This window comes from Sorex araneus, chromosome 1 (genome assembly GCF_027595985.1).
Source record: "Sorex araneus isolate mSorAra2 chromosome 1, mSorAra2.pri, whole genome shotgun sequence".
In the NCBI taxonomy this organism is placed as follows: domain Eukaryota; kingdom Metazoa; phylum Chordata; class Mammalia; order Eulipotyphla; family Soricidae; genus Sorex; species Sorex araneus.
The window spans coordinates 561,376-574,327 of NC_073302.1; the positions used below are offsets into that span (position 1 = coordinate 561,376).

At 59.5% G+C, this 12,952-nt stretch overlaps 1 protein-coding gene across 1 annotated transcript; it reads left to right on the forward strand.

Moving 5' to 3' along the window:
• The first annotated feature begins 3,014 nt into the window (after positions 1 to 3,014).
• Positions 3,015 to 6,103, forward strand: SAPCD2 (suppressor APC domain containing 2). Its single transcript, XM_055123977.1, has 7 exons — positions 3,015 to 3,099; positions 3,151 to 3,573; positions 3,918 to 4,030; positions 4,150 to 4,296; positions 4,378 to 4,485; positions 4,569 to 4,670; positions 5,666 to 6,103. The coding sequence occupies exons 1-7, from the start codon at positions 3,015 to 3,017 to the stop codon at positions 5,792 to 5,794; spliced, it is 1,107 nt and encodes a 368-aa protein (XP_054979952.1). The 3' UTR covers positions 5,795 to 6,103.
• The last annotated feature ends 6,849 nt before the right edge of the window (positions 6,104 to 12,952 follow it).

A 12,952-nucleotide genomic window follows, 5' to 3' on the forward strand; every position in this document is an offset into this window, starting at 1 on the left:
CCCCGCCTTCTCCCTGACTTCCGCGACCCCATACTCCTCTCCAGTTCTTGAGGGCGCTGGTGAAACTGTGAAAGGCACCAGGACTTGGCGTTGCCCTTCGGGTCCTGGCACGTTTCTGTCCTGGTGCGAGGGCTGACTTGAGTTCTGATCCACCCTGGGTGACAGGGGGGCTCTAGAGGGCGGGTCTCAAGCCTCCCTGCCAATTTTGCGCTTCCCTGTCTTGTAGCTGACTGCCAGTATTCGCCTGGACAGTGAGAGAGTTCGATTCCCGCTGGGCACAGTACTCTTAGCAAAAAAGTGTCCCCGGTGGCCCACCTAGCACTGCCAGGTGTAATCCCCCAAAACACTAGAAGGTTGCTCAGCCTCTTGGGAGGGTCCCTTATTCACCTTGCTCCATCCGGTTGCTCTATTACCAGGGCCCCAGAGCCACTCACACGTGCTCCCTCTGCCTGAGTATTTTATTTTATTTTGGCTCAACTGTGTTGAGGGCTTACTCCTGGCTCTGCACTTTGGGACCATTCCTGACGAGGCTCAGGGGACCCTATGGGGTGCCAGGAATCAAATCTGGGCCAGCTGCATGCAAGGCAGGCACTGTACCCACTATGCTGTCTATTTGGTACCTTGATATTTCACACTCCCTCGTGAAAATATATGGAAAATGATCCAGCCACTGGAAGACAGAACACGTGTCGAGGGAATACAAACCCTCTGTTTGGGGTACCCAAATGGCACCCAATGCTGCTTGGGGACTGTGCAATGCCAGAGATCAAACCGGGGCCCCCACACGCAATACCCATGTTGCAGTGCTTTGACGATCTCCTGACCCCAAATCTTTCTCTGAGAAACTCGTCTTATTAAGCCTAAAAGTAGTGTGGGCTTGTGATTAGGACCCAAGGTGAAAAGCCACCTCTCTCCTGGTCCTCCCAGCTCAGTCCTGCTGCACACAGTACTCTGCCCCCCCCCCTCCCACACACACACCTGGGCCAGGAGAGAGCTGACAGCCCACTGACTACCTCCAGCCAGCAAGACTCCTCCAAGGAGTGCCACGGCGCTTCCTGCCCCACCTGCCGTCTCTGCTCCCCACCACCGGCTCCTGCAGGAGCCCCTTGAGCAGTCAGGTTGGCTGAGCACCCATGGGCCTGTCTGCCTGACTCCTGCTGTCCCTACCTCTGAACCCCAGAACCAGATATTCTTTTCTCATGACCCAGATAGTCACTGTGGCCCATGGCCCACGCATACTGGGGCTGTGCTGGGTCAGCCCAGCCCAGAGTCAACCTTGTTCCCAGTGCAAGGGTGTGAGCTGGAGATGTGGCCACTCAGAGGCATGGGGAGCAGAGTGGACCCCACGCCCTAAGCCAGAGTCCACAGCTCACACGTGCCCTTGAAAGCAGGTCTCAGCAAAGGAAGATCTAGCCCAGAGAGGTCTATGGGGAGAGGGCGCTTGCTGCATGCAGCTGACCCGGGTTTGATTCCTGGCACCACGGAGGGTCCCAGAGCCCCACCAGCTATAAGCACAGACACCTGAAGAAAGAAAATCAAGGGTAAGAACATTCGGGGTTCTTTTGGCTCCAGTCTAGAAGTAGGGGTGGGGCTGAGCTCAGAGGGTTTGGACTTGGGTCCAGGACAAGGGACATGGCCCCTACCTGGCCTCAGAGAAGATAGTGTGAGCCGAAAGCAGGTCATTGGCCAGGGCTGGTCCCTGGGCCTTGCTGAGGATGGAGATGGAGGCCTGGGCCAGGCTGAGGGAGAGGCTGGCCTTCTCTCCAAATGATGTGGGGTGTGGACCGCCTACCCTGGAGCCACATCTCCAGAGACTGGGACCCCCTGGTCTTCTCAGGTGGCCCCCAGGAGAGATGGCAGAGCAGCACAGGAAGGCAGGGTCAGCGCTTCCGAGGACGGATGTGAGGACTGTGCTCTGTCCCCTTTCAGACTCCTCGTAGTCCAAGTCCAGGGGCCACCTTCCCTGCAGCTCCCACTCCTGGACAAGAGCTTGTGTCCACTGCAAGGTGGAACCTTCACCTAAAGACCAGCCACTGGCTTCCAACCCCACAGCCTCCCCTCCCTGTAGAGCACTGGGACTCAGGAGCCCACACCATAGTTGGAAGGCGGGACATCTGGCCAGAGTTGGGGGCTGGCCAGGGCCCCCCACCCCCACCCCCACCCAGTGATTTGCCAGGATGGCCTTCCCAGGAGAGTCCTGTGTGCAGAGTCCCTGAGGCTGACTCTGGAGGGCAGCAGGGGAGATGATAGTGATGAGGCTCTGGACACCTCTGGGCTTGGCCTGTTCCTGCCCAAGGGGAGGCCAGGGAGGGCCAGTCCCCACCACGAGAGATCCCCATTTTGAGGGGTCGCCCCAGTGGGGGAGCAGGCCCAGGACAGCCCCTGCCAGGTTCCCGAGCCTTGGGGCCCGCGGATCACGCCCAAGAGCAGCTCTAGGAAGGCCAGGGATGCCAGGGGCCTCTCCCGAGAGGGCGTTTGGTGGCCGGATACACCTGAGGAGGGGGACAGTCCGCCGAGCGAGCAGAGGCAGCAGGACACACTCGGGCCACGCTCCAGGACGAGGTGCGGTGGGCGTGGGGACGCGTGCCCTGGACAGGGCTGCACACCAGCTCGGCCCCCGCGCCCCGCAGTCCCGAGGCTGCAAGCTAGACCTGCCCCCTCCCAGGGAGGCCAGCGCAGGCTGCGGAGGGCGAGGGCAGGGGGTCCCGGGAGCTGGGAAGCTGGCCACCGGCTGAGGACGCAGGAAAGGGCGGCTTTGTCCTGTCGCGGACAGGAGAGGCCGCGCGTCCCGAGGGGCCGAGGGCACAGAGAGGCCTCTGTGAGGGGCCGCGCCGGGCTGGAGCCCTCGATCCCCCCGGGGCCCGGAGGCGGGGGTGCCCGCGCACCAGACCCTCCCGGAAGGGGCAGGTCGGGCCGCGGGGCGCCCCCGGGGACGCGCTTCCGCCGGGCGCGGGACCCCTCCGCGGCCCGCCCCGCCCCCGGGAAATCGAACCGGGCCGCCGGCCGCTCGGCCAATGGGGGAGGACTCGGGCCGGCCGGGGCCAATGGCCGGCGCGCATGCTAATGAGCGCGGCGGCGCGGGGCCGGGACCAATGGCCGGCGCGCATGCTAATGAGCGCTGACGCCAGGCGGGGTCCGTTCAAAAAGTAGCCGCTATTGTGGCGGCGCGCGGCGGGCGCGGGCGCATGGCCGGGGCCGCGCCGGCCGCGCCGGGCGCCGAGGCGCTGCCGCGCGCCTTCCTGCAGAGCCTGCGCACGCTCTTCGACATCCTGGACGACCGGCGGCGCGGCTACGTGCACCTGCGCGAGATCGAGTCCCGCTGGCAGGGCGCCGAGGCGCGCGAGCTGCCCCGCGGCGTGCTCGAGGGCCTGCGGCGCGTGGCCCCGGCCAGCGGCCACCTGACCTTCGAGCGCTTCGTGGCCGGCCTGCGCGCCTCGCTGCCGGGCGCCGACGGCCCCGCGCCCCCCGCAGCGCCCGCGCCGCCGCCGCCGCCGCCGCCGCGCCTGCTCTTCGCGCCCGCCGACGAGCCGCGCACCGTGCTGGAGCGGAAGGCGCTGCCCGGCGCGGCCGCGGGTGAGTGGCCGGCCCGGCCGCAGGGTCCGTCGCTGCCCCGCGACAGTGCGGCGGGGAGGGCGTTGGCCTTGCGCTAGGGCCGGAGGGACCCCTGAGCGTCGCGGGGGCTGACCCAGAAGCCGGGAATCTGTAACAAGTTTTAAAAGGGAAGGGAGGAGCCCCCTCGCCGGCGCCCCCCGCTCCAGGCACACACAGCCCGGGGCACCCGGCCCCCTCCTGCAGGCCCGCGTGCCCACCCGCGCTGGGCTGGACGCGCCCTGCCGTGCCGCGCGCCTCCGGGCGAGCTCTGAGCTGCCGGGGTGTGGCCCGGGGGTCCTGACGGGGTCCGGGGCCGCCCTCTGCAGGCGCGGTGGGCTGCAGGGCCTGGGAGCCGGCGGTGGGGGACAGCCGGCGGGCGCCGCGTGCCCGGGGCCAGCGGCGAAGACACACCATCACCAACGGCGTGGACTGTGAGCTGGTGAGGGCCGTGCCCGGGGCTCAGGGCGGCTCCCTGGGGGGCCCTGGGGGCCGCGCCCGGGTGCTCGCGCGGGTCCGGGGGCGCGGGCTGACCCGGGCCTGTGCTCGCCCCGGCCGCAGCTCAAGCAGCTGGAGGAGCTGGAGCAGGAGCGGGAGGTGCTGCTGCAGGGCCTGGCCATGATGGCGCGTGGCCGCGACTGGTACCAGCAGCAGCTGCAGCGCGTGCAGGAGCGGCAGCGCCGCCTGGGCCAGCGCAGGGCCAGCGCCGTGAGTGCCCCTCATCCCCCCGGGCCCCGGGGGCGGGAGCCCCGGCCGGCCCCCCACCCACTGCTCCCTGCTTCTCTCCAGGACTTTGGGGCTGAGGGGAGCCCCGGCCTGCTGGGCCGCCTGCTGCCCAAGGTCCAGGAGGTGGCCCGCTGCCTGGGGGAGCTGCTGGCTGCGGCCTGTGCCGGCAGGGTGAGTGGCCCCCACCTCCCGCCCCTCTCTCTGGCCCTGGAGGCTGTCGGGGCCCCAGCACCACCTGCCGTGATCTCCTGCAGGCCCTGCCCTCGTCCTCAGGGCTCCCGGCCTCGCCCCCGACCCCCAGCTGGCAGCAGCAGACCATCGCCATGCTGAAGGAGCAGAACCGGCTCCTCACCCAGGTGAGCAGGGGTGTGTGTGGTGTGTATGTGTGTACGCACGTGGTATACATGTGTGGTGTTTATGCATGCGTGTCTGTGTCGCGTATATGTGTATGAGTGTGGCATATGCATGTGTGCATGTGCAGTATATGAGTGCATGTGTATGGTGTGTACACATGTACACACCATATGCATGTGTGGTGTGCAGTGTACGTGTATAAGCATGTATGTATATGTGTGGTATGTGTGGTATGTATGCTTGTGAGGTGCGTGTGCAGTGTATATGTGTGTCGTGTGCTGTGGTGTATGTGTTGTGCTCTGTGTGGTGTATGTGTGTGCATATGTGTTATGTATGTGTGTTGAGTGCAGTATGGTGTGTGTGCAGTGCATGCATGTGTGTGGTATATGTGTGGTGTGTGTGTTGTGTGCAATGTATTATCATGTGTGATATGCATGTGCAGTGTATATGTGGATTTATGCATGTGGTGTGCGTGTGCAGCATACAGGTTTGTATGGTGTGTATGTGTGTGGTGTGTATGCATGTGGTGTGCTTGTGCAGTGTGTGCATGTGTGTGGTGTGCAGTCTGTGAGTGCATATGTATGGTATGTGTGGTATATATGTGTGTTTTGCATGTGCAGTGAGTGCATTGGTGTCTGCATGTGTGTGGCGTGTATGTGTGGTGTATGAGCGTGTATGTGGTTTGTGTGGTATGTGCAGTGTATGTGTATGCATGTGTGGTATGTGCATGAGTGTTGTATGTATATGTGGTATGTATGGTGTCCATGTGCACTGTATGCATGCGTGTGGCATGTATGTATATATGTGGTGTAAATGTGTATGTGTGGTGTGTGATGTATGTGCAGTGTATGTGTGCATGTGTTTGGTGTATGCATGTGGTATATGTGTGTATGCGTGTGTTGTGTGTGCATGTAGTGTATGTGTATGGTATGTGTGTGGTGTGTATGTGTGTGCGTGTGTGTTGGCCTGGCCAGCCCTGAGCACTGTCCCCCTCCAGGAGGTGACGGACAGGAGTGAGCGCATCACCCAGCTGGAGCAGGAGAAGTCGGCTCTCATCAAGCAGCTGTTCGAGGCCCGTGCCCTCAGCCAGCAGGACGCTGGGCCTCTGGACTCCACGTTCATCTAGCGGCCCTCCGGGCCAGACTGACAGCCACTGGCCCACCAGGAGCTCACCCTTTGGTCCCCAACCTCCACCCTCTGCTCCCCAAACTCCTCCTGGCCCTTGGGACACCCACACTGCCTCAGTCCTGGTGAGGCTGCAGAGTGGACAGGGTGTGGGGCGGACACCGCATGGAACTGTGCTGCACTGTCAGTGGACAGTGCAGGACCAACCCCGTGTTTACAAGGTCTGGGGCAGCCTTGCCCACGTGTTTACAGCTGTCCTGTCTCCTGTGACTTGGGGTCCCAGTAAAACACTCCCAGGACACAGACTGCATTTCCCATGGTGGCCAGCAGAGGTCGCTGTCTGCACACTGTTCTCTGGAGGGTCCCCCCGGGTCTGGTGCCCCTGGAGGACTGTCCCTCAGGCTGGAGTCCCATGTCCAGTTCTGGGGGCCCTGTGGGGAGTGGTGGTGTGGTCTTGCAGGGGAGCAGCCTGCAGCCCCTTGAGCCACCAGAGAGTAGCCACCTGTGATTGGTCAACCAGAGTCTCCGGCTCCAGGGCTCCTGAGGCCCACCTGGACCCTGGCAGGAGGGGTGCACCTGCGCTTCTGTCCGACATGGCGTTCCCTGCCAGGCTGAGGGATGGTCGTGCTCCTCAGAGAGGAGATGAGGGACCACTGGGGCTGCAGGCACCCTCCGGACGGGTCCGAAGCTCGAGGTGGCCACTTGGACGGTGTTACCCTGACATGGGGGGTGGTGCCAGGCCCTTGCCCATCTCTGCCTCCCTCCCCACGACCAGGCTGTGGTCTGTCTCCTGGCTTCACTGCCTGCAGGGCGCACACCCGTCGGCTGTGTGCAGAGCCTTGTAGGACCCAGTGCGGGTCAGACGTGTGCGGGGCCTCCCGGACCAGTGTGAGTCAGTTGTGTGCCCCCTCGTGGCCTCAGCTCTCACGGAGGACTGCAGTGTCCCTGGCCACTGTCCCAGAGCACATCACATGGCCTCCAGAATGCCCCTGCACTGGCCAGCAGCCCCAGGCCTCGGGGGTTAGGGTTCACTGGCCCAGGAGCCGCCCCGAGGCAGTGGGACCCTCTGATGGCTGCGAGGTACAGCTACAGGAAGCAAAGAGGGGTGCTGGGAGGGCTTAGGGGGAGGTACTCACCGGCTCGGCGCCACAGCGGGTGCTGGTGACCAAGCCAGGGCTAAGCCCTTACCTGTGTAGTTGTTGGCTGTCAGGGATTTGGTCATGGCACAGAGCCAGGAGTCAGCCCCAAGTACGGGGGCGTAGCCCAAAGTCAAAACCAGAACTTCATCCCGCCCCCCCCCCCCGCGGGATGGGCAGGGGGACCTCGGGCCTGGACCCCACTGAGCCTGACCTGGGATAAGCCTGCCAGACAGGCAAGGGGAAACACCGGGCATGTGCCCTCTGCCCAGGGAGAGTTCGTTTCTCAGGGTTCCTGCACGCAGCTCACGTGGGTTTGATCCCTGGCGCCCCAGGAGAGCGCTGGCAGGAGTGTTTCATGAGCACAGAGCCAGGAGTCAGCCGAGCATTGCCAGGTGCAGCCCAGAAACAAGAAAAAAGCCAGAGGGCTGGGGTCCCAGGCTAACAGCCCCACCCACTGTACTGACCACCCCAAGTCTTGGGCCGAGATGAACTGGCCAGGCACACAGCAAGTGTGGTCCCAGCCCCCAGGAGCAGTGCTCAGAGGGCCAACCAAAGTGTAAAGCACAGTCCAGGAAGCACCTGAGGGGCTGGGAAGGCAGCTGTCACCCTTCCAGGGACAGACGGCAGGAGGCTAGACCTGAGGACCCACCTGCGGGGGGCAAGGCCCGGCCTCCAGCCCACCGCAGGCAGATGCAGCCAGGACACGTGCCCCAGGGGAGCCCGAACAGTGCTGACTCAGGGGCGCCCGGGTCCTGGGGCTGGTCAGGCCTTGGTGCCGCCAGCCAGCCCGTCTGCCAGCTGCCTCTCTGCTTGGCGCTTCTGTCCCCCACCCGCCCGGACCTGGCAGTCCCTCTTGGGCTCAGGAGACACCGCTGCCCGCCTCCAGCTCCGAGGGCCAGTCTCAGAGGGCGCGTTCCTGACGAAAGCGCGAGGGTGGCCGTGAGCAGTGGATGCGCTGGCCTGGCTCCTGGGGAGGTCAGCTGGGACCCGGTTGCACGAGCCCCGGGAGGGCGTCAGAGTCAGTTTTCTGTCTGTGTCCGTTCCTTGAGCTCGTGTCCTGGGTCGGACACCTCTGGGGCCACTGGGCAAGGCGCACGTGTGATTTTTGTGCTGTTTCTTGCAACGTCTTGTGAGTCTGAGGACTTTAAAGGGCCGGAGCGCAAGAACAGGTCGCCAGGCTGTGGGCGAGGCTCAGGAGCAAGGAAGAGGCCGGAAGTGCCCGAGGTCGGGCGCGCAGGGGCGCTGCAGAGCAGGGACGGGGCACCCACGGCGTGAGCACTGGGGCAACCATGTCCAAGTGCAATAAAATGACAGCTGGAGCGATAATTCAGTGGTAAGGCCAGCAGGGTGGGTCCCCAGAACCACAGACGGCCCCAGGCCCTGAAGGAGGAAGCCCTGGGCACCGCCAGCTGTGACCCAAGAAACAATAAAATTAGGTTGGTCACATGTAAAGAATTTTTTGGAAACTAAGAGTTTATCCAAGACCCTTCAGCTAACATTTACGTAGTAGGAAGAGAAACATTTCTATCGGGATTAAGCTAGCATTCCCTCTCAGGGTCTGCTCTGCTCCAAACTGCACAGGGAATTGGAACTGTCCAAAGGAAGGGCCAGAGCCGTGGGCCAGCGGGGAGGGCACTTGCCTTGCACACGGCCCCTGGGCCCCAGGAGTGACCCCTGAGTGCAGAGTCAGGAGCTACCTGAGCATGCCAGGTGTGGCCCCCAAAAAAATCCAAAAGAAAATTCCAGCCCTTTGAGGCAACATGACTTTTTGTTTTTATTTGGAGCCACCCCTGGGGGCAAGGCAAGTAGTCAGATAACATGACTTTGATCTGACGCCCAAGCAGAGTTGTGGGACCAGAGAGGGGACCCCCAGGACCGTCAGAAGGGACCCTGCATGCACAGGAATCTGGGCAGCTCCTGTGCCTGCCAGGCGTGGCCCCAGCGCTGAGGCCCCTGAGCCGTGCAGCCTGAGAGTCCTCAGACAGAGCACGGGTGAGCCTGGGACAGGCACAGGGAGGGCCTGGGTTTGAGCCCTGGCCCACCCAGGTGTGCCCTTATGGCTCCTGAGTAGTCCACCGGGGGCACAAACCACTGCACTGGAAGGGGGCCGAGACCACTACTGAGAACTTCCAGGCGAGCACTATGAGTGAGAACACACGAGCACTGTGTGAGAGCATCATAGGCGTATTCTGTGAGAACACCGTGTGTGGAAACACCATGTAGTACACGTGTGTGAGCACTGTGTGCACCACGTGTGAGAACACCACATGAACACTGAGAGTATCATGTGAGCACTGTGTACGGGCACCATGTGAGTACTCTGAGACCAGTGTGAACGAGCTCTGCTTGAGAACCATGTGTGAGCACTATGAGAACCATATGTGAGGCCCTCCTTTCCTAAATCCCAGCGGCAGCAGAGGAGGGAGGGGGAGCAAAGTCTGTAGTGGTGGATTTTAACGAGGGACGTGATCACAGAAAAGTGTTAAGAAGCCACAAACTTTTGGGGCTGGAGCGATAGCACAGCGGGGAGGGCGTTTGCCTTGCACGCGGGCGGCCCGGGTTCGATTCCCAGCATCCCATATGGTCTCCCAGCACCGCCTGGAGTAATTCCTGAGTGCAGAGCCAGGAGTAACCCCTGTGCACTGCTGGGTGTGACCCAAAAAGGAAAAAAAAGCCACAAACTTTCTAGTTTACTTTTGCTGGTTTTTTTTTCTTTTTTTGGCTTTTTGGGTCACACCTGGGTGATGCTCACCGGTTCCTCCTAGCTCTGCACTCAGGGGTCACTCCTGGCAATGCTTGGGGAACCAAATGGGATGCCGGAGATCAAACCCGGGTCAGCCCCTTGCAAGGCAAACGCCTTCCCTACCATACTAACACTCCAGCCCCCCACTAACTTTCTAGAAGGAGCAAAATAACCCTTAGAAAATGTAATCTCGGGACAGGGCAGAGCAGGGAGGTTGCTTGCTTGTGGCTGACCCCGCTTCCATCCTCAGCACCCCATATAGTGCTCTGAGCCCTCCAGGAATTGATTCCTGAGCACAGAGCCAGGAGTAAGCGCTGAGCGCCACTGTGTATGGCACGATAAACAAACAGAAAGTAATATGAAATGGCAAAATATTACATATCAAGTGCAAAATCTCAGAACAAAGTATGCAAATTATTTAACAATATAAACAATAGTGCATATACATATATATGTGTATATATATATATTTTTTTTTGCAAATACTTTCCCGGCTTCTGCCACATCAGCCAACACTGGTGCTCTTCTCTCTTTGAGGTCTTCCTTTATCGCTTCTCTGCACAGCTTTGCGAGCTCGGATGTTAGCTTGTGGTTGCCTGAGGCTCTCACCAAACCACATTGACGAATGACCTCTAGAGTTTCCAAAGACAGGCGTCTGTTTGTGGCTTTCTCACTTTCAGTATTCTTTGTGCAGTCATGGAGGTGCTGAACCAGTCTATCGTATTCCTTGTCGATGTTGTCAAGGACGGCATCTTCCCACGCTGCCGCAATAGTGCCAAAGAGCTCCCAGTTGGAGGTAATTCTGGGAGTTCCTTTCTTTTCTTTTCTTTTCTTTTTTTGCTTTTTTGGTCACACCCAGTGATGCTCAGGGGTGACTCCTGGCTCTGCACTCAGGAATAACTCCTGGCGGTGCTCAGGGGACCCTATGGGGTGCTGGGAATCGAACCCGGGTTGGCCGCGTGCAAGGCAAACGCCCTCCCCGATGTGCTATCGCTCCAGCCCCTGGGAGTTCCTTTCTTAAACTTAAACTTTGCAGATCTTTCTCCCCGCTCTGTGAAGTAGAATTTTTCATGATTTGGTGGTCCGATCCTGTTTGGAATTTTGGGACAACAGCGACATTGGTCAGGCAAAACCTTCGATTGAATATGATGTGGTCAATTTCATGTGGAACTGTCCACCGGGAGACTTCCATGTCCAGCGTTTAGATTCGGCCTTCTGGAACTGTGAGTTACCATGGGTGGTCTTGGTCGACATGATGAACTCAAACAGTCTCTCACCCTTGCACGTGGCCAACCCGGGTTCGAGTCCCAGCATCCCATATGGTCCCCTGAGCATGGCCAGGAGTAACCCATGAGCATTTCCAGGTGTGACCCAAAAAGCAAAAAACAAACAAAAAACAATGTTCATGAAAAACGAACTAGTCCCTGATGCTCCATTTGCTGTCAATGGAACAAACATCTCCGAATGCAGCGGCTATGTGTACCTGGGTTGAGAATTCAACATGAGGCACGACTTGGCGCCAGAACTGCTCAGGAGGAAGAGAGCAGCGTGGAACGCCTTCAAGAGCGTCGAAGAAGTGGTTAAGAGGACGAAGGACCTCTGACTCAGGCACATCTTTTCGATTCCCCTATTCTTCCTTGCACTAACATATGCCTCACAGACCTGGGCCCTACGCAAACAGGATGAGAACACTATTCGGGTATCCCAAAGAGGAATCGAGAGAGCTATGCTGGGAATATCACGTTTCACTCAAGTGAAAGAAGGAATCTAGAGTTCCAACCTCCGTCAACGGTCAAGAATCAGGGACGCTGTCTCATTTGCCAAGACATCAAAAATCAGATGGGCCAGACATATAATGTGTTCAGAGACGACCGCTGGACTAGAGCTGCTACTGACTGGATTCCACAGGATGTCAAAAGATCTCGTGGCCACCCACCAACGAGATGGTCAGACTTCTTCCTCAAAACCCTGCATGAACGGTTTGAGGCTCTTCCTGTTCCCAGGGAGAGCAGATATCATTGGGCTACACTAGCATGCAACAGGGACAAATGGAGACGTGCCGCAGCCAGCCAGCTCGGCCAACTTGAACCTTGGCTAGAGAGAGGGAATGAGAGTTGAGTGGGCTAGGGAGGACTGCATGCAATATACGGCATACAGCAAGTTTATTGAGATACAAGCGGATTTATATAGTCTTCAAAATAAGCATAAACTGGGGCTGGAGCGATAGCACAGCGGGTAGGGCGTTTGCCTTGCACGCAGCCGACCCGGGTTCTAATCCCAGCATCCCATATGGTCCCCTGAGCACCGCCAGGGGTAATTCCTGAGTGAAGAGCCAGGAGTAACTCCTGTGCATCGCCGGGTGTGACCCAAAAACCAAAAAAAAAAAAAAAAAAAAAATCAAAATAAGCATAAACATTATTAATCAAGCTGTGCAAGCAACTTTATTTTTGAAAATATTCCTTATTTTTCAGTTCCTTCTTACTATCTCGGTTCCCTATCTCAGCCTTGAGAAACATGGGAAAGCAGATATGGCCTTGAGCATGGCCAAGGTGGACGTGAGTCAATCCTTCCTTCAGCCTCCTCTCGAGTCCAGCTGCCAGAGCATGGCGGCCCTTCAACTTCTCTCTTGAGGCAGGTCGCCAGAGCATGGTGGCCCTTCGGCTGCCTGTCCAGGTCGGCTGTCAGGAGATGATGGCCCTCACGCCAAGTTTCTCCATACTCATTCCTGTTTACAGGAACTAAGGAAGGGAGTGCCTAGGCCCCCTCCTCACCCAGTCCTGTTTACAGGGACAGAGGCAGGGGGTGCCTAGGCCCGTCCCCAACAGAGACGTTTACTGGCGCCCGCTCGAGCAAATCGAAGATCAATGGGAAGACAAGTGATACAAGCGATATATATTTGAGGGCTGGAGAGATGGGGGCACTTCCCTTGCATACTCCAGAGCTGGGCGGGTCCTGGCATCCCATAAGCTCCCTCAGCACCAGCAGGAGTAAGTTCCGAGTGTAGAGCCAGGAGTAACCCCTGAGCATCACTGGGTGTGGTCCAGAAAAAAAACAAAACAAATGGAATTAAGGGCCAGAATGAGGATTCAACAAGCAGGGTGCTTGCCCTATATGTCCAATCTGGGTCCAAACCCGGGCACCCCCGCGGCCCCGGAGCCCGCCAGAAGCGGTACCAGGGCACAGAGTCAGGGTGCGCCCTGACCGCCGCTGGGTGTGGCAAACTCCCTCACCCTAAAACAGAAAAACAAGTCATGTGCTAACCGTTTTGGGGAGCCAC

What these genes read in the sequence shown, in the direction of transcription:
- SAPCD2 (XM_055123977.1), top strand. Translation starts at nt 3,015, where the DNA reads ATGGGGGAGGACTCGGGCCGGCCGGGGCCAATGGCCGGCGCGCATGCT. An exon ending in GCTGCCCGGCGCGGCCGCGG is followed by an intron (nt 3,574 to 3,917) that starts GTGAGTGGCCGG and finishes CGCCCTCTGCAG; the next exon opens with GCGCGGTGGGCTGCAGGGCC. An exon ending in AGAACCGGCTCCTCACCCAG is followed by an intron (nt 4,671 to 5,665) that starts GTGAGCAGGGGT and finishes GTCCCCCTCCAG; the next exon opens with GAGGTGACGGACAGGAGTGA.